A 24,051-nucleotide genomic window follows, 5' to 3' on the forward strand; every position below is an offset into this window, starting at 1 on the left:
GCTTTATAACAAAGTGAATCAGTCATACATATACATCTGTTCCCACATCCCTTCCCTCCTGCGTCTCCCTCCCTCCCACCCTCCCCATCCCACCCCTCCAGGCGGTCACAAAGCACCGAGCCGATCTCCCTGTGCTATGCGGCTGCTTCCCACTATCTATCTACCTTACGTTTGGTACTGTATATATGTCCATGCCTCTCTTTCGCTTTGTCACAGCTTACCCTTCCCCCTCCCCATATCCTCAAGTCCATTCTCAAGTAGGTCTGTGTCTTTATTCCTGTTTTACCCCTAGGTTCTTCATGACATTTTTTTTTCTTAAATTCCATATATATTTGTTAGCATACGGTATTTGTCTTTCTCTTTCTGACTTACTTCACTCTATATGACAGACTCTAGGTCTATCCACCTCATTACAAATAGCTCAGTTTCATTTCTTTTTATGGCTGAGTAATATTCCATTGTATATATGTGCCACATCTTCTTTATCCATTCATCCGATGATGGACACTTAGGTTGTTTCCATCTCCGGGCTATTGTAAATAGGGCTGCTATGAACATTTTGGTCCATGTCTCTCTCTCTTTTTTTTTTTTTTTTTTTTTTAATAACTTTTTTTTTCCCCCAAATGTATTTATTTATTTATGGCTGTGTTGGGTCTTCGTTTCTGTGCATGGGCTTTCTCTAGTTGTGGCAAGCGGGGATCACTCTTCATCGCGGTGCGCAGGCCTCTCACTATCGGGGCCTCTGTTGCTGCGGAGCACAGGCTCCAGACGCGCAGGCTCAGTAATCGTGGCTCACGGGCCCAGGCGCCCCGCGGCATGCGGGATCCTCCCAGACCAGGGCTCGAACCCGGTCCCCTAGCACCGGCAGGCAGACTCTCAACCACTGCGCCACCAGGGAAGCCCCCATGTCTCTTTTTGAATTATGGTTTTCTCAGGGTATATGCCTAGTAGTGGGATTGCTGGATCATAGGGTAGTTCTATTTTTAGTTTTTTAAGGAACCTCCATACTGTTCTCCATAGTGGCTGTACCAATTCACATTCCCACCAGCAGTGCAAGAGTGTTCCCTTTTCTCCACACCCTCTCCAGTATTTATTGTTTCTAGATTTCTTGATGATGGCCATTCTGACTGGTGTGTGATGATATCTCATTGTAGTTTTGATTTGCATTTCTCTAATGATTAATGATGTTGAGCATTCTTTCATGTGTTTGTTGGCAGTCTGTATATCTTCTTTGGAGAAATGCCTATTTAAGTCTTCTGCCCATTTTTGGATTGGGTTGTTTGTTTTTTTGCTGTTGAGCTGCATGAGCTGCTTATAAATTTTGGAGATTAATCCTTTGTCAGTTGCTTCATTTGCAAATATTTTCTCCCATTCTGAGGGTTGTCTTTTGGTCTTGTTTATGGTTTCCTTTGCTGTGCAAAAGCTTTTAAGCTTCATTAGGTCCCATTTGTTTATCTTTGTTTTTATTTCCATTTCTCTAGGAGGTGGGTCCAAAAGGATCTTGCTGTGATTTATGTCATAGAGTGTTCTGCCTATGTTTTCCTCTAAGGGGTGTCCTAAATTTTGACTCATTTCTGATACTATCTATGTGGAAATAGTGTCAGATTCTACAAGTAAAGTGTTCAGTCCCACATGGTTGTTCCCATGTCAGATGTCAATTGCAAGTCCAGATTACTACCTGTGCTTCTGACCAACTGGCTGTAAGTTGGAGGTTCCCATGACCCGCTTCTTGGGTTCAATTAACTTCCAAGGGTGGCTCTGAGAACTGAGAAACATTTACTTATGTTTATAACCAAGTGAAGAGGTACAGGAACCAAAATGAAGAGGTACAAGAAGGCAAGGTCTGAAGGATTCTTGAATGCGGGAGCTTCTGTCCCCAGAACCGGGGTGCACCACCCTCCTGGCACATGGATGTGTTCACCCATCCAAAGGTTAATCAAATTTTGTTAAGAGTTCTTATAGAGCTTTAATATCTAGGCCCTCTCTCCTTTCCCAGAGGCCGGTGGGTGGAGCTCAAAGTTCCAACCTTCTAATCACTTAGTCTTTCTGGTGGCCAGTACCATCCTGAGGTTATGTAGGAACTCTATGCTAAGTCACCTCATTAGCATCCTAATCACTTAGGAAATTATAAGGCTTTAGGAGCTCTGTGGAGGAAGACCAAATATATATTTTTTTATACCACACATAGAATTGTCACTAAATAGTTACTTCACATGAAGGCTTTTTTTTTTTTTTTTTTTTTTTTTTTTGCAGTACGCGGGCCTCTCACTGTTGTGGCCTCTCCCGTTGCGGAGCACAGGCTCCGGACGCACAGGCTCAGCAGCCATGGCTCACGGGCCTAGCCGCTCCACGGCATGTGGGATCCTCCCGGACCGGGGCATGAACCCATGTCCCTTGCATCGGCAGGCGGACTCTCAACCACTGCGCCACTGGGGAAGCCCCTGAAGGCATTTTTTGAAACAGTTTTCTTCCAAATTAAGATTATGAGAGATTGTGGAATGATTCCTTGTTCTCTTCTTTCCTAGAAATCAGGAAAGTTGATGACCTTCTGCAGCATCACTTGCCAAATCACAGCATTCAAAATACTGTGGAACAATGCTGCGAACATAATACATTTGCAAATGTTGTTAATCAGAGCGAAAGTCATTTCCTGTTAAAGCAAAATTGTGATATGTTTGACTTAACTGAAAAACCTTTAAAATCAAATATAAGTTTTGAAAACCAGAAGAGAAGCTGTAACTTAAAGAACTCTGCTGAGTTTAATGGAGATGGGAAATCCCTTCTCCATGCTAACCACGAGCAATCTTTTACTGAAATTAAATTTCCTGAAAGTGCAAAACCCATCAGCAATAACTCCCTGTCCACTAAACAACAGAGAACTCACAACATAGAGGAAGCCCATGTATGCAGTGAGTGTGGGAAAGCCTTCTTCAAGATGTCTCAGCTCTTTGATCATCAGAGAGTTCATGCTAGAGAAAAACCTCATGGATGCAGTCTGTGTGGGAAAGCCTACTCCAGAAAATCCAGGCTCACTGAACATCAGAGAACTCATATGGGACTGAAACATTATGAATGCACTGAATGCAATAAAACCTTCTTCAAGAAATCACAGTTCAATAAACATCAGAAAAGTCATATGGGAGAGAAACTTTACACGTGTAGTGAATGTGGGAAAGCATTCACCACAAAGTGTCGGCTCATTTATCATCAGCGAACTCATACGGGAGAGAAGCCCCATGGATGCAGTCTGTGTGGAAAAGCCTTCTCTACAAAGTTCAGTCTCACTACACATCAGAAAACTCATACAGGAGAGAAACCTTACATATGCAATGAATGTGGAAAAGGCTTCATCGAGAAGAGGCGTCTTATTGCACACCATCGAACTCATACTGGTGAGAAACCCTTTGTATGCAGTGAATGTGGGAAAAGTTTCACCTTGAAGAAGAGTCTTATTCCACATCAGCGAACTCATACTGGAGAGAAACCCTATACATGCAATGATTGTGGAAAAGGCTTCACCTTGAAGAACCCTCTCATCAGACATCAGCGAACTCATACAGGAGAGAAACCCTATGTATGTAGTGTATGCGGAAAAGGCTTCACCATGAAGGGTGATCTCGTTGTACATCAGCGAACTCATATTGCAGAGAAACCATTTATATGCAGTGACTGTGGGAAAGGCTTCACTGTGAAGAGCCAACTCATTGTACATGAGCGAACTCATACCGGAGAGAAACCCTATGTGTGCAGTGAATGCGGAAAAGGCTTTCCAGCCAAGGCCCGGCTGATTGGACATCAGCGAACACACACAGGAGAGAAACCCTATATATGCAGTGATTGTGGAAAAGGCTTCATTCAGAAGGGCAATCTCATTGTACATCAGCGAACTCACACAGGAGAGAAACCCTATGTATGCAATGAATGTGGCAAAGGCTTATCCGCGAAAAGGAAGCTCGTCGCACATCTGCGAACTCATACTGGAGAGAAACCATATATATGCAGTGAATGTGGCAAGGGCTTCACTGTGAAGAGTACTCTTGGTACACATCAGCAAACTCACACTGGAGAGAAACCGTACAAATGCAACGAGTGTGGTAAAGCCTTTAAGAAGAAGACATGCCTCATACAGCATGAGAGATTTTACTCAGGAAAGACTTCTTTGCATGTACTGAATGTAGAAAATTCTCTTTGTGCAAAAATGATCTCATTACCCGTCAGAGAATTCACACAGGAGAGAAGCCATATGAATGCAGTGAATGTGGGAAAACCTTCACCACAAAGTCAGAGCTCAGTGTTCACCAAAGAAAACATACAGGAGAGAGACCCTATGGATGCAGTGAGTGTGGGAAAGCTTTTGCCCACTTGTCAATCCTTGATAAACATAAGAGGATTCACAGGTAGTCACTTTGGGGAAGCCTGCTGCCGGTTGTAGACCCTCAAGATAATAGTATGCAGAGAAGAATCACAATGCAAAGAATGTGGTATTATCTTTAGTGATAAATTACCTCATATTTTATATTGATGAAAAAATTTACAAAACTACTCAGATACAATCAGCCTTGGTGAAAATATTTTAGGACATTCTATGTCTAAAAAGTATATACTGAGATAAAGCCTATGAGTGTGAAAGACTAGGAAAGACTTCAGTGGAAATAAACCCTATCATATGTGATCATCATAGATCATGAATGAATGAATATTTCTAATTGGTAGAAGTATAATTGTGGGAAAGCCTTTGCCCAGAAGTAATACCTCAACAGATGTCAGTTATCACTAGAGAAATACTTTCCTGTGGCAATGAATATGGCAGGGTTTGCAGTAGTAAATATTGCTTCATCATTTGCCAGGAAATCCATGCAGAAACACATTCTATATGGTGGACGTTAACAAAATATCAGACAAGTTAAGGAAAGAAAGAAGCCTTGGGGAAATGATGAATGAGAGCATTCGGTTACAAGTTTTAACTTAAGGGATACTACACCTCACAAGCAACTGAAGGATACCTTCAGCCACATTTCTAGTTGCCTTGTCATTGATCTTATAAATTTTACATAGGGGCAGTTACTCTCAACATGGATTGAATTTTCATTATTTAACTTTTGGTTCCAAGTTTGTAATTTGAGAAGATTTGAAGTACTTCAAAATTAAAATTTACTTTCATAAGTATAACAACAGATTTGGATGTGTTTAACCAAGTTTGTAAGTACCATCAGGGGGTTTATAAAATTAATAGAAATGTGATGTTTTTATAACTTTTAATTTTGAAGTAAGTTTAGAAACACAAAAACAAATATTCCAGAGATTTCCTAAATGCCCTTCAGCCCACTACTCCCAAAGGTAAAATCTTATAATAACCACACAGTTCACCGTGTGGTTATATAAGGTCAAATAGAGGAAAGTGAAATTGTTACAGTGCTGTTAACTACAGGGTTTATTTCGATTGCACCAGTTTTTTTTTTTTTTTTTTTTTTTTGCTGTACGCGGGCCTCTCACTGCTGTGGCCTCTCCCGTTGCGGAGCACAGGCTCCGGACACACAGGCTCCGCGGCCAGGGCTCGCGGGCCCAGCCGCTGCGCGGCATGTGGGATCCTCCGGGATAGGGGCACGAACCCGTGTCCCCTGCATCGGCAGGCGGACTCTCAACCACTGCGCCACCAGGGAAGCCCCCACCAGTTTTAACATGTAGTAGTTTTTGTTTGGTTTTTATATATCGCCTTAAGAAACTTCACCACATATGTAGGTTCCTGTAACCAACACCCCAGTAAAAATTCAGAATGCTTTGTCAACACAAACTCCCTCATGCCACGTCCTCATAGTCACATCCTTTCCCCGACACTAACCCTTGGCATCACAGATCTTTTTGTATCCATAATTTTGTCATTTATAGAATATTAGAAGAATAGGGCTTCCCTGGTGGCGCAGTGGTTGAGAGTCCGCCTGCCGACGCAGGGGACACGGGTTCGTGCCCCAGTCCGGGAAGATTCCACATGCCGCAGAGCGGCTGGGCCCGTGAGCCATGGCCGCTGAGCCTGCGCGTCCAGAGCCTGTGCTCCGCAACGGGAGAGGCCACAACCGTGAGAGGCCCGCGTACTGCAAAAAAAAAAAAAAAAAAGAATCATTTAGGATGTATCCTTTTGAGGTTGACTGTTTGACCTTGTGAAATTGTAGAAATAGACATATTGGTCTCTGCCCCTGGTTTCTGGCACAGAGCTTCTGAAACCCTTGTAAATTTCTACATGATAAGAGCGTGTGGAGCATCTCTTACTCTATTGATGTGATTCTGGGTGGGTTCCTGGATGGGGGTTGGTCACCAGAGAGACCCAGCCATGATTAGAAGCTTGGCATTTTCAGCCCACTCCCCATCTTCCATAGAAGGGAGAGGGGCTAGAAATGGAGTTACTAATTAATCATGCCTATGTAAGTAAGTCTCCATAAAATCCCAGTAGTAGGTATTTTGGAGAGCTTCTACATGGGTGAACACATTCAGGTATGGGGAGAGTAACACACCGCAGCACAGGGACAGAAGCTCCTGTGCTTGGGGCCCTCCCACACCTCGCCCTATTTTTGTCTTCATTTGGCTGTTCATCTGTATCCTTTATCATATCCTTTAATAAACTGATAAACGCAAGTGTTTTCCTGAGTTCTGTGAGCCATTTAGCAAAACTAATTGAACCCAAAGAAGAGGTTTTGGGACTCTCCGGTTTGTAGCCAAGTCAGACAAGTTGTAGGTAACTTGGGCACCTGCTACGTGTGATTGGCATCTGAAGTGAGGTGGAAGCAGTCTTATGGGACTGAGCCCTTAACCTGTGGGATCTGACACTATCTCCGAGTAGACAGTGTTAGAACTGAGTTACACTTAAGGACCCAGTTGGTGTAGTGAAGAACTGCTTGGTGTGGTTAAACGCCCCACCCCCGATAGTTGGTGACAGACGTGTCAGAAGTGTTGCACGTGTGGCAGTGGCATGAGTAAAAGAAATACAACCATGGATTTTTCCACTGTAGACCTCCAGTGAATTCAACCTTGGATCCACCCAGAAGCGCTCTGCACATCCTTTCTGCCACAAGAATATCCGAGTTCATGCAACTGCCCATACCTAAGGTATTCCTGCCTAAGGGTTCAAGGGCACCATCAGTTTGCTGGTTTTGCCCAAACTGATGACTAAAATGCATCTCATACCACGTTGGCCTTGGATAGGTGCCGGCCTCTGGAAATTTAATTTAGCTCTATGCCTGTGACCATCTCTTGCAAAGACAGGAAGGCAGTGGGGTGCCCATAAGACATTTCTGTGTCTTCCCACCCAGCAAAGTGATAGCAGCCATTAAAGCTGCTCCCATCCTAAATGCCAAAACCTCTGTGAGGTCATGGAGCCATGCGATGTCATAGGACCTGTGCACGGCGAGAACTCGGACTTCTGAAGCTAACCCAGAGCCCTCGCCAGACACACTCCTCCCAGGCGCTTGGCTTCCCTAGCAACAGCTACAGAAGCACTGCAGGGAGAACACATCACAATCAGAAGTGGTTTTGGACCGGGTTCAGCCTTTGGCAGCTTCCAGAGTAGTCTTCAGAGGCTCAAGATATGCTAAGCCTGATTCTGGGCGAGGATCCCCAGTGAGGGGCCTTTGGGGTCGGTGAAGAGGGAATGCGTGTCAATGACTGTGTTTGGGGTCTATTTGGGTTGAGTCACTGAGGAATCTGGGCGTTAGTGATGGAGCCTTAAATTAAGGCTTAATCTGAAGCATTTAATGATTGAAGGTCCTATTGGTCAGGGTTTAGGGTCTATATGTTAGGTCTGCAAGATTCGGTAATTGAAAACTGTATGGAAGGTGTGAAACCAATGAGCACTGCTTCTCCCCTAGGTTAGCAATTTAATATCCAGCTCATGATCTGGAGAAGCCTGGAATTGGGGGAGGAGTGTCAATGGGCAAGAGTGTCTTTGGTAAATTTCAGATTGAATTTGAGGTCAGTGTTGTTTAGGGAGTACAGAGTTTGTCTGTGTTTGAGAGCACAGGAGTCGGGAAGTTTTGAGACCCATAGTCCCAGGCTAGTGGGTGTTTAGAGGCTCAACCTTTGGATCCTTCCCCAAGGTTCCTATTAAAAATTTGTCTCCTATATACACTCCTCATTGTCCCCACAAAAATCAGAATAATGCACCGTGGTCAAGTGGTGTGTATAGGAATAAAGACAGGATATTTGTTCATTTTACTGCAAAATTTACTCTTGGATATTTCCTTTCAGATTTCTTTGACACAAGTAAGAACAACCATTTTCCTAAATTCTACTCCTCAATGAGAGCCATTTCATTGAAAAAATATTTATTTCAGACTACCGTTCTAAAACTTGGGATCATCTGTATAAACATACATTCAAGAATCTCCCAATCTGCTAGGCTGTATTTTTTGCATTGTGTCTTGCAAATAATAAAAGTTCGCGTTATTTCATCTTATAACCAGTATTTCATATTTTCAGTTTTTTGAATTTCAGCAAGTCTGATAGTTGGGTACTTGTATCATATAGCTGTTTTAATTTGCATCTCCCTAATAACAAATGATGTAGACCATTTTTTCATATGCTTGTTTGCCATCTGTTATATCTTTGATCAAGTGTCTGTTCAGTCTTTGCCCATTTTTAAAATTGGGGTTTCTTATTGTGGACTTTTTAAAAAATAAATTTATTTATTTATTTTGAATTTATTTTTGGCTGGGTTGGGTCTTTGTTGCTGCACGCAGGCTTTCTCTAGTTGAGATGAGCAGGGGCTACTCTTCGTTGCGGTGCGTGGGGTTCTCACTGCAGTGGCTTTTTTTGTTGTGGGGCATGGGCTCTAGGCATGCAGACTTCAGGAGTTGTGGCTCGTGGGCTCAGGAGTTGTGGCTCGTGGTCTCTAGAGCACAGGCTCGGTAGTTGTGGTGCATGGATTTAGTTACTCCGCGGCATGTGGGATCTTCCTGGACCAGGGCTCAAACCCGTGTCCCTCCATTGGCAGGCGGATGCTTAACCACTGCACCACCAGGGAAGTCCCTTATTGCTGACTTTTAAGAATTCTTTCTGTGTTCTGGGTATTAGTCCTTTACCAGTATAGGACTTATGGGATGAAAGTGTTGAGATTCTTTTGAGATCCTTTTTTTTTTTTTTTTTTTTGCCAATGGACCACTAAGTGTTCCAGCATCATTTGCTGAAAAGTCTATTTTATTTTTAAATTTATTTTTGGCTGAGTCAGGTCTTAGTTGTGGCGCGTGGGCTTTTCATTGTGGGGCACGGGCTCTGTAGTTTGAAGCACGCCGGCTCTCTAGTTGAGGCATGTGGGCTTAGTTGCCCTGCAGCATGTGGTATCTTAGTTCCCCAACCAGGGATCAAACCCATGTCTGCTGCTTGGAAGGCGGGTTCTTAAGCACTGGACCACCAGGGAAGTCCCTGAAAAGTCTATCTTTCTCTCCTTTGAATAACCTTTGTACCTCTGTCAAACACTTGAATATACTTGACTTATGTGGGTCTTTTTCTGGGATCTCTGTTCTGTTCCATTGATCTATGTTTTTGTACTTTCACCAATACTATTAAAGGTCTGTAAGTCTTGAAATCTGTTGATATTAGCTCCATATGATGGTTCTTTTTGGTTAGAAATTGTTTTGCTATTTTCAGTGGAGATAACTGGCAAATATTACCTTCACCCGTAGAACAATTTTGTCACTTTGATATTCTATACCCCTAGATATGATGTTATTAGAATGGGACTTCAATTCAGAGGTGTCTTTTCCAAAATGCCTAACCCCTGTTTAATGAGGAAAAGAAGGTCAATATACAAAATACCTGGGACTTCGCTGGTGGTGCAGTGGTTGGGAATCCACCTGCCAATGCAGGGTATATGGGTTCAATCCCTGGTCCAGGAAGACCCCACATGCCACAAAGCAACTAAGCCCGTGCGCCACAACTACTGAGCCTGCGCTCTAGAGCCTGTGAGCCACAACTACTGAGCTCATGAGCCACAACTACTGAGCCCACGTGCCACAACTACTAAAAAAGCCTATGGCGCAACTACTGAGTCAGTGTGCCGCAACTACTGAAGCCCGCGTGCCTAGAGCCTGTGCTCTGCAATAAGAGAAGCCACCACAATGAGAAGCCTGCCCCCCGCAACCAAGAGTAGCCCCCGCTCGCCATAACTAGAGAAAGCCCACACACACCAGTGAAGACCCAACGCAGCCAAAAAAAAAAAAAAAAACCTGACCAGTACTCCTCAAAATAATTGAGGACATGAAAAAGAAACGACCGAGGAATGGTCATGGAGCAGAGGAATTCAAAGAAACCTGGTGTCTAAAGGCAGCATTCTTCCCTGGTTTGAATCCCGAGACAGAAAAAGGACAGTAGTGGAAAAATTTGTGAAATCCAAATAGAATCTGTAATTTACTTGAGTGTCATACCAATGTTAATATCTCAATTTGACAAATGTACCATGGTTATATAAAATATTCACATGAGAGGAAGTCAAATGAAGGTATATGTGCACTCTTTGTAGTACTTTGTGACTTTTGTGTAAATCTAATATTTTCTCCAAATAAAAGTTTATTTAAAATAGGTATAATCGGGACTTCCTTGGTGGTCCAGTCGTAAAGAATCCACCTTCCAATGCAGGGGACATGGGTTCAATTCCTGGTAGGGGAACTAAGATCCCACATGCCACGGGGCAACTAAGCCCACGTGCCACAACTAGAGAGAGAAAACCCACATGCCACAACTAGAGAGAAGCCTGCGCGCCACAACAAAAGGTCCCGTGTGCCTCAACAAAGATCCTGCATGGCACAGCTAAGACCCGATGCAACCCCCCCAAAAAAATTTAAAGAAAATAAATATTTAAAAAATAAAATAGGGGCCTCCCTGGTGGCGCAGTGGTTGAGAGTCCGCCTGCCGATGCAGGGGATACGGGTTCGTGCCCCGGTCTGGGAGGATCCCATATGCCGCGGAGCGGCTGGGCCCGTGAGCCATGGCCGCTGAGCCTGTGCGTCCAGAGCCTGTGCTCCGCAACGGGAGAGGCCACAACAGTGAGAGGCCCGCGTACAGCAAAAAAAAAAATAAATAAAAAATAAAAAATAAAATAAAATAAAATAGGTATAATCTATGTCAATGATATCTCAACAAAGCTGTAAAAAATAGGTTTGATCTAGGGACTTCCCTTGCAGTCCAGTGGTTAAGACTCTGTCCTTCCAATACAGGGGTTTGGGGTTTGCTCCCTGGTCCAGCGCCCCAGCCAATAAATTAAAAAAAAAAATAGGTTTGATCTAGTTTCATCACAATCTCTTATTATACACATTTCCATATTATAAAATGTTCTTGTATATATATAATATGTGGCTGTAATAATATCACAGGTGCAATAATATGGCTGTAATAGTATCATAGTGGGATGGTAACTGGAGTCACATATAAAAGTTATGCATTAAAGTGGGTATACTTGAAAAATGTAACTGATTCAGTTATGTTCAGTTTATACTATGATCCTCTCATCATCCAGATTCTTGTATTATCACTCCAAGATTTGTTGTACTGTTTTTCTTGTATGTCCCAGATATCTCCATTTATTTTTAAGCCAGGTAGCTTATAATTTTGAAATTGTAGTTGTTGTGTTTTAAAAAATATTCACACCCTATAAATTTTGTAGTATAGAACAGCAATTCATTTTAACAGCTTTATGGTCATAATTTACATATAACATTTACCAGTAGTAAGGGTATATAATACCATGACATTTAGCAAGTTTATAGAGTTGTGCCATCACCATGATCCAATATTTAGAAATTTTCGTAACCCCAAAAAATAAACTGGGTATAATGAGAATCTACCGTATAGCACAGGGAACTCTACTCAATGCTCTGTGGTGACCTAAATGAGAAGGAAATCCAAAAAACAGGGGATATATGTATACATATAGCTGATTCACCTTGCTGTACAGTGTAAACTAACATGATACTGTAAAGCAACTATACTCCAATAAAAATTAAAATAAGATAAAATTCTATATAAAAAGAAAAGTAACTGGATAGTTGATTTGTTGAGTTTTGAGAACTCTTTATTCTGAATATGTCCTTTTATCGCATGTTAAATGTGTCAATATTTTCTCCCAATCTCTGGCTCCACTCATTACTTAAAGTTGTGCTGAAAAATACAAAAGTTTTTCATTTTAATTAAGTCCAATTTATTATTTTTTCTTTTATGTCTCAACCTTTATTGTCTTGCTGCAGAACTCTTTGGCTAACTTAAACTTAGGTTCGTGGAGATTGTCTCCTAAGTTTCATACCTTTACCTCTTATATTTAGGTCTGTGATCTATTTCCAGTTAATTTTTGTGTATGCTTAGAGTTATGGGTCTTAAGTTATTTTTCTGCAAATAGGTATACAATTATCCCAGCCTCTTTTGTTGAGAAGACTTACCCCATGGAAGTTTCTTAGTGTCTTGACCAAATAGCTATTGATCTTAACACTTTTGGACTCTCAATTGTGGTTGTGCCTTTCTCATTGGCTCCAGACCTTTACTGGCCTCATTTTTAGTGGCCTTTCCCCGAGGCTCTAATCCCAGTCAAAATTTAGGCTTCATCCCAGCAGCTCTTTTTTTCTGGACCTGATGGCCTGTTCCACACTGTGCTGGTTTTTCGAAGTCGTATTCTGTCCTAAAAGCCAATTCCTGCAAGAAATGTTCCTCCAAAGCTTTCTAAGGATGTCCGATTACTGGATGTATTGCCGTTTCTCTTTCCGGGAATTCGTTCTCTGCTGCTATACCGACAGCGGAACTCTTGGTCCATTTGGAAACCCGCCCCCCTACTTTTTTAATACAAGGTGTAAAATAAAGGCCGCGGCAATATTACTTTCCTGCCCAGTCCGTCGAAAGCAGTTTAAGTAGCTCCATATTTGCCTCGCAGACCTCGCGTCTCTGAAAATCTGCGAATTTTCTGAAGAGTCGAAGTGACAGGAAATGAGATATCATCAGTGGCTTCTCACCTTCCGGACCATCCAGGGCTCCCGGCCCCCAACCCGCCCCTTGGCCTTCTGTACGTCAGGTGTCCCAACATGGCCGCCCCGTGGGGCCGCGGAGAGCTGGGCGCAGACATATTGCCTCTCCGGGAAATACCGGAATCCGCTCATCCGCCTTTCTTGAAACGCCTCAGACCGTCTTCGGCCGCCGTAGGCAAGCGAAAAATCTGGGCGACGGGTCCAGAAGTAGAAGCGGTTCGCGGAAGGTTACGTTTAGACTCTCCTTGTGGGCTGGGGGAAATCGGGTCTGTGTGCATTTGCCCCTTGAAGTTTTGTGTGTGTGTGTGTGTTTTCTCATGAGAGGTGTGTCTATGACAGCGTGACGTGACTCCTACAGGGTGGAAATGGTGTAGTGTGGACTCACGGAATTATTGGAGGGTCTGGTGGGAAACGCCAAGGTGGAGGTATTTGGGAGGAACCAGCAGAGTCTGGCACGTCTATCTGTGGTTGGGTTACTTTGGTGGGGAGTCGTTAAAACGTTAAGAATCTGTAGAGATCAGCGACCGTGTCCTGGCTGGCAAGGTATGGGGGTCTTTGCGGATCGTTCTGTAAAGGATGCAGGTGGTATTTACGATGGTAACAGCTTCAGGTTTGGGAATTAATATGGGGCTCAGTGATGTTGAGGCCAGGGTGGACGGTCATCATGTGGGGATGTCTGGTCCAGGTTTCGGATTAATAAAGAAGTGTGTAGTGTCTGTGGTACAAAGAGGCTTGTGAGGGCTGAAGCTTTGGACGCCTGGCTGGTGGTTCCGTTGAGGTTCCAGCCTCCACCGCTGGGAAGGAAGGTGGTGCAGCCCAGGACAGGAGTTCGAAACCTTCTGCTTTTTAGGCTTTTATCCAGGGGGATGAGTAACTGCAGACCGAGGGATTAATCCAGCCACACCCATCTGTTACGTATCGTCTATGGCTGCTTTCTGAATGAGAAGGCAGAATTGAAACGTTGTGACAGACCTTAACCTTCAAAGTAGAAATGTATAGTATCTATCACTTTGCAGAAAATGTTTGCCAACGCCTGCACTCACCACTTAATGTGTAGCAGTGGACACTGTTGCTTTTTTGCCTGACAAACATTCCCTCCTCCTTTGCTAATAGAATCTCTGTTTTTAGTTATCCATCCTTCTGGTAGGGTGACCCATATGCCAGTACTGGTTGGTCTTAGTTAATCATGGTGGTTTCAGTTCCCGTTTCTAGTGATCAATTAGTATGAAATGAGCTTAGGTATATAGTGCAGTTCTAGCCAGCAGTATATGTGAAAATCTGCTTGGGATTTATGGGGGGAACGTTTTGTCTTTTACATAAGTAATTCCTTGGTCTCTTTTTCCACGTCGATGATGATGATGTCTGAATATAACCTCAATTTTCTGTCTAGTTTCTAATGTTTATAATTCATTCTTATCTCAATGCATTGTCTCTACTCTCCAGTACAAAGGAGGAAAGTGAATGGGGTGGTAGTGGACATCTGTGTCCTGTTGCCTACACTAAAATTCACCTGCTAGATAGTCTGGAGTTAACATGTTTCCAGGATGGAAGGATCATAAAATTATGAGTTCATCCAGGATTTCAAGCTTAATGAAATAAAAATATTCATTTTATTCTTTCAGGGCAAAAAAAATGTCTATTTTATCTGAGTTATGTCCCCTATTAATTCCTTATATTTTTTTATTTGCACCAGGTTTCTTTCTATCTCACTACAAATGGATATGTGTTGTTGATCTTTTTAAAGAACAGGCTTTTTCAGAAAGTTTAATTTATTGAAGTATAATTGATTTACAATGTTGTGTTAATTTCTGCTGTACAGCAAAGTGATTCAGTGATACATATATATACATTCTTTTTCATATTCTTTTCCATTATGGTTTATCACAGGATATTGAATATAGTCCCCTGTGCTATACAGCAGCACCTTGTTGTTTATTCATTCTATGTATAATAGTTTGCATTTGCTAATCCCAGACTCCCAATCCATCCCTCTCCTAGTCCCCCTCCTCTAGGGCAACCACAAATCTGTTCTCTGTGTAAAGAACAGGCTTTTTCAACTCTTCCATTTATATATTTTTTAATACTTATTTATTTTGGTTGCACTGGGTCTTAGTTGCAGCAGATGGTCTCCTTAGTTGTGGCTCACGGGCCCCTTAGTTGTGGCGTGTGGGCTCCTTAGTTGCGGCTCACCAGCTCCTTAGTTGCAGCTCGCTGGCTCCTTAGTTGTGGCATGCAAACTCTTAGCTGCAGCATGCATGTGGGATCTAGTTCCCTGAACAGGGATGGAACCCAGGCCCCCTGCATTGGGAGCACAGAATCTTAACCACTGCGCCACCAGGGAAGTCCTCACTTATTTGTTAATTTAAAAGATCTACAAGTTAATCAGTATAAAATTATTGCCCAGCTTGAGAAACAAAACACTGCCAGCACCCCAGTGGTGTTCTGTGAGCCACTTCCCAATTATATTACATCTTTGTACTCAAAGGTAATTACCATCCGGTTCGAGATACCAAGCAGTTTAAGTCTTTTCTTTATAGTTGTATCATAAAAAAAATTAATCATTCCTAATCATTATATTTTATTTAGTTGTGCCTATTTTTAACTACATGTCAGTGTTACTATACAGCTTTTTTTAACTGTCAGTCTTCTTTTACTCAATATTTTAAAGAATTATTCATGCTTTTGCACAGAGGTTTTTAGGGGCTTTTGTTTTGTTTTGTTTTTTGTTTATGTTTGGGTTTTTTTTTCCCTCTGTAACAAGGGTCAGGCAAACATATTGTATGAATATCTATACAGTAAACATTTTAGGAGTTGCAGGACACAGAAGGTCTCTCACATTGCTTTTTGGTTTTGTTTTACAGTCCTTTGAAAATGTAGAAAGTATTCTTAGCTTGCAAGCTTGGTAAAGGTTGTTTTTTAATAACATTCCATAGTTTGAATATATGTCCGTTTTTTCTACTATTAATTAAGCTTGTAATGCTTGCAGTTTGGGTTGTTATGAATAATGTTGCTGTGAAAATTCTTGTACATATCTTCTGGTTCAAATGTGTCCTTATTTTAGTGGGGGATAGATATATAACTTAGATGTATACTCAGAGTGAGATTTCTGTGTCTTAGGATGTGTATAACTTCAGCCTAAATGGATGATCCAAAATGTTTTCCAAAGTCGCTGTCCAGTTCCTCCAGTGGAAGGAATATATAATTTGCATTATGGTGTGCTTCATTTTTTTTTTTGAACGAGAACTCTTTTTAAAAAATATTTATTTACTTATTTGGCTGCTCTGGGTCTTAGTTGCAGCATGTAGGATCTAGTTCCCTGACCAGGGATCGAACCCGGGCCCCCTGCATTGGGAGTGCGGAGTCTTAGCCAGTGCACCACCAGGGAAGTCCCTATGGTGTGCTTCATATATAGCTTGTTTAAAATATCTTTCCATACCCTAATATCATTGAGAGATTCTCCTATATTATCGCATAAAGTTTTTTATTAATTTGCCTCTCCCACTGAAATTGACAGTTCTCCCCACAAATGATTTTTGTGTATATTGTGAGATGGGGTTCAACATTGTTCTCTGAATCCCCCAACCGCCAGCATGAATATCTGATTGTCCCAGCACCATTTTTAAAAAGAGACATCCTTACCCTCTTTGTAATGCTACTTTTGTTATCAAGTCTCTATATATGCATGTCTGTTTATAAGCATTTGATTTTGTTCCATTTGTCTATCATTGTACTAATATTGTACTGTCATAACTAAAGTAACTTTAAGTCCTCATAATTGATAGATGGATATAGTTATCAGCTTAGGATTTTGACTGAGGTTTCATTGGATTTATATATATATATATATATGGGAAACATGACATCTTTATTTTTATTTTTTATTTTTTAAAAAGTTTTATTGGAGTACAGTTGATTTACAATGTTGTATTAGTTTCAGGAGTACAACAAAGTGATTTAGTTATACATATACATATATTCATCCTTTTTCAGATTCTTTTCCCATATAGGTTGTCACAGAATACTGAGTTGAGTTCCCTGTGCTATACAGTAGGTCCTTGTTGGTTATCTATTTTATATATAGTAGTGTGTGTATGTTAATCCCAAGCTCCTAATTTATCCCTCTCCTCTACGTTTTTCCTTTGGTAACCATAAATTTGTTTTCAAAATCTGTGAGTGTGTTTCTGTTTTGTAAATAAGTTCATTTGTATCATTTTTTAAAAATTAGATTCCACATATGAGTGATATAATATGGTATTTGTCTTTCTCTGTCTGCCTTACTTCACTTAGTATGGTAATCTCTAAGTCCATCCATGTTGCTGCAAGTGGCATTATTTCCTTCTTTTTCATGGCTCAGTACTATTCCATTGTATCTAGGTACCACATCTTTATGTGTGCCATTGTCAATGGACATTTGGGTTGCTTCCATGTCTTGGCTGTTGTAAATAGTGCTGCAGTGAACACTGGGGTGCGTGTATCTTTTTGTATTATGGTTTTTTCTGGATATATGCCCAGGAGTGGGATTGCTGAGTGACATGGTTGTTCTCTTAAAAAATCTAAAAAGAACATATTGTTGTTCTCCATAGTGGTTGTACCAATTTACATTACCACCAACAGTGTAGGAGGGTTCCCTTTTCACCACACTCTCTCCAGCTTTTATTGTTTGTAGAATTTTTGATGATGGCCATTCTGACCAGTGTGAGGTGATACCTGATTGTAGTTTTGATTTACATTTCTCTGATAACTAGTGATGTTGAGCATCTTTTCATGTGCTTTTTGGCCAGCTGTATGTCTTCTTTGGAGAAATGTCTATTTAGATCTTCTGCTCATTTTTTAAAAATACATTGATTTTTTAAACTAATTTATTTATTTATTTATTTTTGGTCGCATTGGGTCTTCATTGCCGCGCCCGGGCTTTCTCTGGTTGCAGTGAGCGGTGCAGTGAGCAGTGGCTACTCTTTGTTGTGGTGCACGGGCTTCTGATTGCGGTGGCTTCTCTTCTTGTGGAGCACAGGCTCTAGGTGCGTGGGCTTCAGTAGTTGTGACACACAGGCTCAGTAGTTGTGGTGCACGGGCTTAGTTGCTCCGCCACACGTGGAATCTTCCCAGACCAGGGATCAAACCTGTGTCCCCTAAACTGGCAGGTGGATTCTTAACCACTGCACCGCCAGCGAAGTCCCATTCTGCCCTTTTTTTTTTTTTTTTTGCGGTACGCGGGCCTCTCACTGTTGTGGCCTTTCCCGTTGCGGAGCACAGGCTCCGGACGCGCAGGCTCAGCAGCCATGGCTCACGGACCTAGCTGCTGCACGGCATGTGGGATCTTCCTGGACCGGGGCACGAACGCGTGTCCCCTGCATCGGCAGGCGGACTCAACCACTGTGCCACTTGGGAAGCCCCTGCCCATTTTTTGATTGGGTTGTTTGGGGGCTTTTTTTGACATAGAGCTGCATGAGCTGTTTGTATATTTTGGAGATTAATCCCTTGTTGGTCACTTGGTTTGCAAATATTTTCTCCCATTCTGTGGATTGTCTTTCCTTTTTGTTTATGGCTTCCTTTGCTGTGCAGAAACTTTTAAGTCTTATTAGGTCCCATTTGTTTATTTTTGTTTTTATTTTCATTACTCTAGGAGGTGGATCAAAAAAGATATTGCTGCAATTTATGACAGAGTGTGCTGCCTGTATTTTCCTCTAAGAGTTTTATAGTGTCCGGCCTTACATTTAGGTCTTTGATCCATTTTGAGTTCATTTTTGGGTATGGTGTTAGAGAATGTTCTAATTTCATTCTTCGACATGTAGTATCTAGTTTTCCCAGCACCACTTATTGAAAGACTGTCTTTTCTCCATTATATATTCTTGCCTCCTTTGTCATAGATTAATTGACCATAGGTGCGTGGGTTGACATGACGTCTTTAAAATGCTTGGTTTTCTGAATCGTATTCATAGTTCATCATTCCATTTATTTAAGTCTGTTAAAATTTCTGTCAGTATTCCTACTTATATATTTTTATATTCTTCAAATGATTTTGTTTATAAATTTTGTTTGTTGGTGACCTATTTGTTCTGTCAGTTAATGGGATAGGCATGTTAAGTCTTCAACCGTTAGTCTGGATTTATTTCTTCTTGGTTTCTTGGGTCCATTTTTGCTGTATATATTTCAAAGCAATATTATTAGGTGCATAGAAATTGCAAATTTCTATAATGTGCTGAATTAAACCTCTTACTAGCAAGCATTTCTCTTTCTCTGTAGTAATTTTTGGGCTTTCTGGCCCATTTTGTCTGAGAATACACCAGAGTGTCTGTAGTTACTGTTTCCATGGTTTATCTTTTTCTAACCTTTTATTCTCTAGCTTTCCATATTATTATGTTTCATACATGTCACCTAGAGTAGCATGTTTTTGAGTTTTGTGTAATTAACTAGATTCCTTGTTCTATTTATACTGAATATAATTCTTAGTATTACTGTTTTGTTTTAAAATAGTCATCTAATTGTACTGTATTTGCCCCACTAGTTTTCTATTCCTTCTTCTCTTTTTTTGCCTTGTTTTGAATGAATTTCTTCTCATTCTGTTTCCCCCTTCCATTAGGATGGAAATTATGTACTTTGAGACAATTGTCAGTTTTCACCGTGACACTAGAAATTACATACAGCATGGAAGCTTTCTTTGTCAAATGTTTACGTTGATTAGTACTTTTACACTCTTCTCTGACAGGGGCCTTAAGCATCTCAACTTTATTTACCAGTTTCCAATTTATTTACAATATTGTGTACTTTTAAAAAATGTATCTTAAACCGCCTAAGGTATTATCATCATTGCTTAATAAGAGAATGCTTCTGGTTTGCCCAGTACATTGGTTTTCAAACTGAAGTGTGTGTACTCACAGGGTGTATAAAAACGCTTGAGGAGGTTCCTGAGCGCACACGGTTTAAAGGAAAGCAGTGCCCAGCGCCTCTCCTCCCATACGGTCCCTTTTGTATAATTGAGCTGCCTGAGAGTCTTCTGCTCCTGAGGCCTGCTGCTGGGATGAATCTCGTTTCCCTCATCCCCTCTGACAGTCACCCCACTTCAACTTCACGGAATAAAGGAATACCCCCACCACAGTCAGAAGCTTAGGTTTTTTGGACAGAGGAATAAAGTCTTCTGGGACTGCAGTCTTCTGGGGCCACTCAGCAATGCTGTGGGCATTGGGTTAAGGTGAGCGCCCAGCAGCAGCGTAAGCATCTGGGTCCAGAGGAAATGTACCCTCAGCTTGAATTTTCTCCTCAACCCACAGATCCTGACTCCCCAGGAGCAAAAGAATCAGTAGAAGGAGGAAGAAGTTACAGGATTTGGTCTCAGCATTACTGGGGACGTGCTTGATTGAAGACAGAACGGAATTTAGAGCAGATCCAGAAGACACAGCGACAGAGCCTCCCTGTTGCCAGCTGTTTTTAGAGAACGGAAGAAAATGATCCAGGCCCAGGTGACTTCTGGTTTGTTTTATTCTTTTCTTTGTTCCCGAATGGGTTTGTTAGTTGTCTGAGTCATTCTAGGTAATTATTGCATGTAAGGGTGTCTTGGGGACCCTGGGTGAGTTTGTAGCCTGCTTCTGAAGTGAGGGTGATCCAGGGGACCCGAGAAATTGCAGCCGGTGTCTGAAGCAAGGGCAGTTCTATGGGGACTGTTTTCTCAGGCTTTGCAGTATGTCTGACTCTTGATTTCCATGTTCGAATCCGAATTCTTTCTTTTTAATTAATTAATTTATTTATTTTTGGCTGCGTTGGGTCTTCATTGCTGCACGTGGGCTTCTCATTGTGGTGGCTTCTCTTGTTGTGGAGCGCGGGCTCTAGGTGCATGGGCTTCAGTAGTTGTGGCACGCGGGCTCAGTAGTTGTGGCTCACGGGCTCTAGAGTGCAGGCTCAGTAGTTGTGGCACAGGGGCTTAGCTGCTCCGCAGCATGTGGGATCTTCCCGGACCAGGGCTCGAACCTGTGTTCCCTGCATTGACAGGCAGATTCTTAACCACTGTGCCACCAGGGAAGTCCCCAAATCCAAATTCTTAATCTACCATTTTCTTTTCTTTTCTTTCTTTTTTTTCCCCACACCACATGGCTTGCATATCTTAGTTCCCTGACCAGGGTTGGAACTGGTACCCCCTGCAGTGGAAGTGTGGAGTCCTAACTACTGGACTGCCAGGGAATTCCTGGCAATTTATTTCCTGGCAAAATAAATATATTGCATTTATTTTTGTTCATTACACATCTGACTTAAGAATATATTTAAAGGCTGAAATCATAACAAAGTACACATATCAAAAAATAAGTTTCTTCTTCATACACTTTAAACATGCTTATTAAACATTTAGTTTCTTATAATTCTGGCATCTTGAGTCGCTTCCCAGAAGATTCTGATTGACTGGCTCTAAAGACACAGTCATCCCGATTCCACAGGCATATATGTTTGTCCCATACATATATATACACATATATATATATATGTGTGTATATATATGTATGAATGTGGTGTTTTCTAGGTTAACAAGAAGATTTAACTTCTACCTATTATAGAAAGGTCTATGAGGGACTTCACTGGCGGTCCAGTGGTTAAGACTCTGTGCTTCCACTGTAGGGGGCACAGGTTCCATCCTTGGTCGGAGAACTAAGATCCCGCAAGCCACGCGATGCCGCCAAAAAAAAAAGGAAATGGCTAATGATAAATGGATGGATGACTGACTACACAATTACAGTTAGTTGAATCCTAGTATTTTGTTAGGCTTTTGCTTCTTCCATGTGTCTTAAAAACAAACAACCCCCTAGATATACAGATCTAGCCTATAAAGTGGAAATGAGAAGACAAACTTTAACCTTTCTTCCATATCATCAAAAAAAGGTCAGTTCATTAAACACCACTGTTATTACAGGAAACCCTGACATTTGAGGATGTGGCAGTGGACTTCACGTGGGAGGAGTGGCAGCTCCTGGCCCCTCCTCAGAAGGACCTGTATCGGGAGGTGATGCTGGAGAACTATAGCAACCTGCTGTCCGTGGGTGAGGACGGCTCCCCTGGGTCCCTGAGAGGGTCCCCAGTCAGTGGGGTTTCCTTTCTCAGTTTCTGAAAGCTTTGGATTGTCTGTGATGCTCTGAAGCAGTAGATTCTCAGTGCCGTCTCTGGCCCAAGAGAAGTGGGTATATTCTCCTTTCTCTTGAGAGAAACGCCTTTATTTTGTAGCTGTGTATAATGTTGTGATTTATATTAAGAAATATATATATTCATCCCCAATTCTGGCACAGAGCTCCTAAAATCCTAAAATCCATGGAATTTCCTAAGTTATAAGAGGGTAAAGGAGAAATGGGTGTCTTTTGTTATTAATATAAGGGACTCTTACCACGGCATGTGAGTTTATGTAAATGAGGTTTTGGGAAGGCCACTCCTCGATAACCTAAGATTGGGGGCTGGTCACTGAGCTCACCACCCATGATTTAAAGGGTTGCAACTTTCAGTCCCACCTCCACCCCACCTCTGGGGAGAACAAAGGGGCTGGAGATTAAATCATAATCACCAAAGCCCGATGTTTTGTTTTGGTTTTTTTTGACAGTTAGAACATAGTTTAATAAGTCCTTGGGCAGAGGAGTTTGATTCTTCTCTGCACACCTGTATATGCCTACTGCAAACAACAGTGCTTTAAAAATGATTAACACAATGACCACAGCTTGTACCATTTTAACTACAATAATGAATAATTTCCATATCTGCTACAACATATAAAGAGTTTCTACTAAACAATCGGTCATTTATAATTAAAAATTCAGCAACAACTGTGAGGGTCTCTTGTCACACCCATCTTCTATGCATTTACCATTTTCCAGCTCTCTCCCCCATTAGGTCAGTGGTTCTCAACTGGGGCCAGTTTGGCTCCCAGGGGACATTTGACAATGTCTGGAAATATTTCAAAGCCTCATGATTTAATCCGTCATGGCTATATAGTGAAGCCTCCATGAAACCCCACAGGGACAGCCTCGGAGAACTTTCAGATTGGTGGCCACTTGGCAGTGCCAGGGGAGGGGTGCCCCCAGAGAGAGCATGGAAGCTCTGTGGCCTTTCCCACACGCCTTGTACTGTATTCTCTTTCATCTGGCTATTCCTGAGTTGTATCCTTTTATTTTTTTATTGATTTGTTTTTAATTTTTATTTATTTTTTTAATTGGAGTAGAATTGCTTTACAATGTTGTGTTAGTTTCTGCTGTACAGTGAAGTGAATCAGCACTGTGTATACCTATATCCCTTCCCTCTTGGACCTCCCTCCCCCTCTCCCCCACCACATCTAGGTCATCACAGAGCACCGAGCTGAGCTCCCTGTGCATCCTTTTATAATAAACTGGTGACCTAGTAAGGAAACTGTCTTCTTGAGTTCTTTCTGCTGCTCTAGTGAATTAATCGAACCTGAGAAAGGGAGTCATGGGAACCTCTGATCTATTCATAGTTGATCAGAAGCCCAGGAAACAGCCCGAATTTACAGTTGGTGCCAGAAATGCAGGAGCGGAGCCGAAGTCCTAGGGGAGTGTACCCCTAACCTGTATTATCTGACCCTATCACCAGGTAGATCGTGTCAGAATTGAATTAAATCGGAGGACACCCCGTCAGTGTCAGTTGGTGTTGCAGAATTCCTTGATGTGTGGAAAACCCACATATCTGGTGTCAGAAGTGAAGTAGAAGGATTGACAGGAGAGGAGACTCACAGAGGGGTGTGTTTTTCCTTCAAAACGTGAAAACTGTATTGTCCTCAGAAGTAGGATTCTGCAGTTTTCACGGACCCCACGCGCCATTCACTGGGTCTAAATCTTGTATCATTTTCCATGAATAGGTTTTCAAGCCAGCAAACCAAATCTACTGTCCAAGTTAGGTCAAGGAGAACCATGGATGATGGAAGATGAAATCCACTGTCAAACCCGTTCAGGTGAGTGAGAGACCAGCAAGGTGACAGGCTGTGGAAATCCCTTTGCCAGACCTCTTTTTCTTTGTAGGAGTTTAGAGAAAAATGTATCCCTTCTTAGGGAAGACTCTATCTTTTCTGGGATTTGTTTCTTCTTTA

At 41.9% G+C, this 24,051-nt stretch overlaps 1 protein-coding gene across 2 annotated transcripts in view; it reads left to right on the forward strand.

The window, feature by feature from the left end:
- LOC309795446 (zinc finger protein 350-like) overlaps positions 1–24,051 on the forward strand; it is a 142,132-nt gene that overhangs the window by 111,611 nt on the left and 6,470 nt on the right. Inside the window, exons 1-4 of one of the 2 annotated variants that reach the window (XM_082607809.1) lie at positions 19,776–20,178; positions 20,258–20,446; positions 21,883–22,009; positions 23,824–23,916. In XM_082607809.1, coding sequence (XP_082463935.1) covers positions 20,432–20,446; positions 21,883–22,009; positions 23,824–23,916 — 235 coding nt within the window. In that variant the 5' untranslated portion in view covers positions 19,776–20,178; positions 20,258–20,431. Of the gene's footprint in view, positions 1–19,775; positions 20,179–20,257; positions 20,447–21,882; positions 22,010–23,823; positions 23,917–24,051 lie in introns of those variants that run through there. The other variant, XM_082607810.1, reaches the window with a different exon arrangement.

Source organism: Mesoplodon mirus, assembly GCF_964341445.2.
Source record: "Mesoplodon mirus genome assembly, chromosome: 19".
NCBI lineage: Eukaryota > Metazoa > Chordata > Mammalia > Artiodactyla > Ziphiidae > Mesoplodon > Mesoplodon mirus.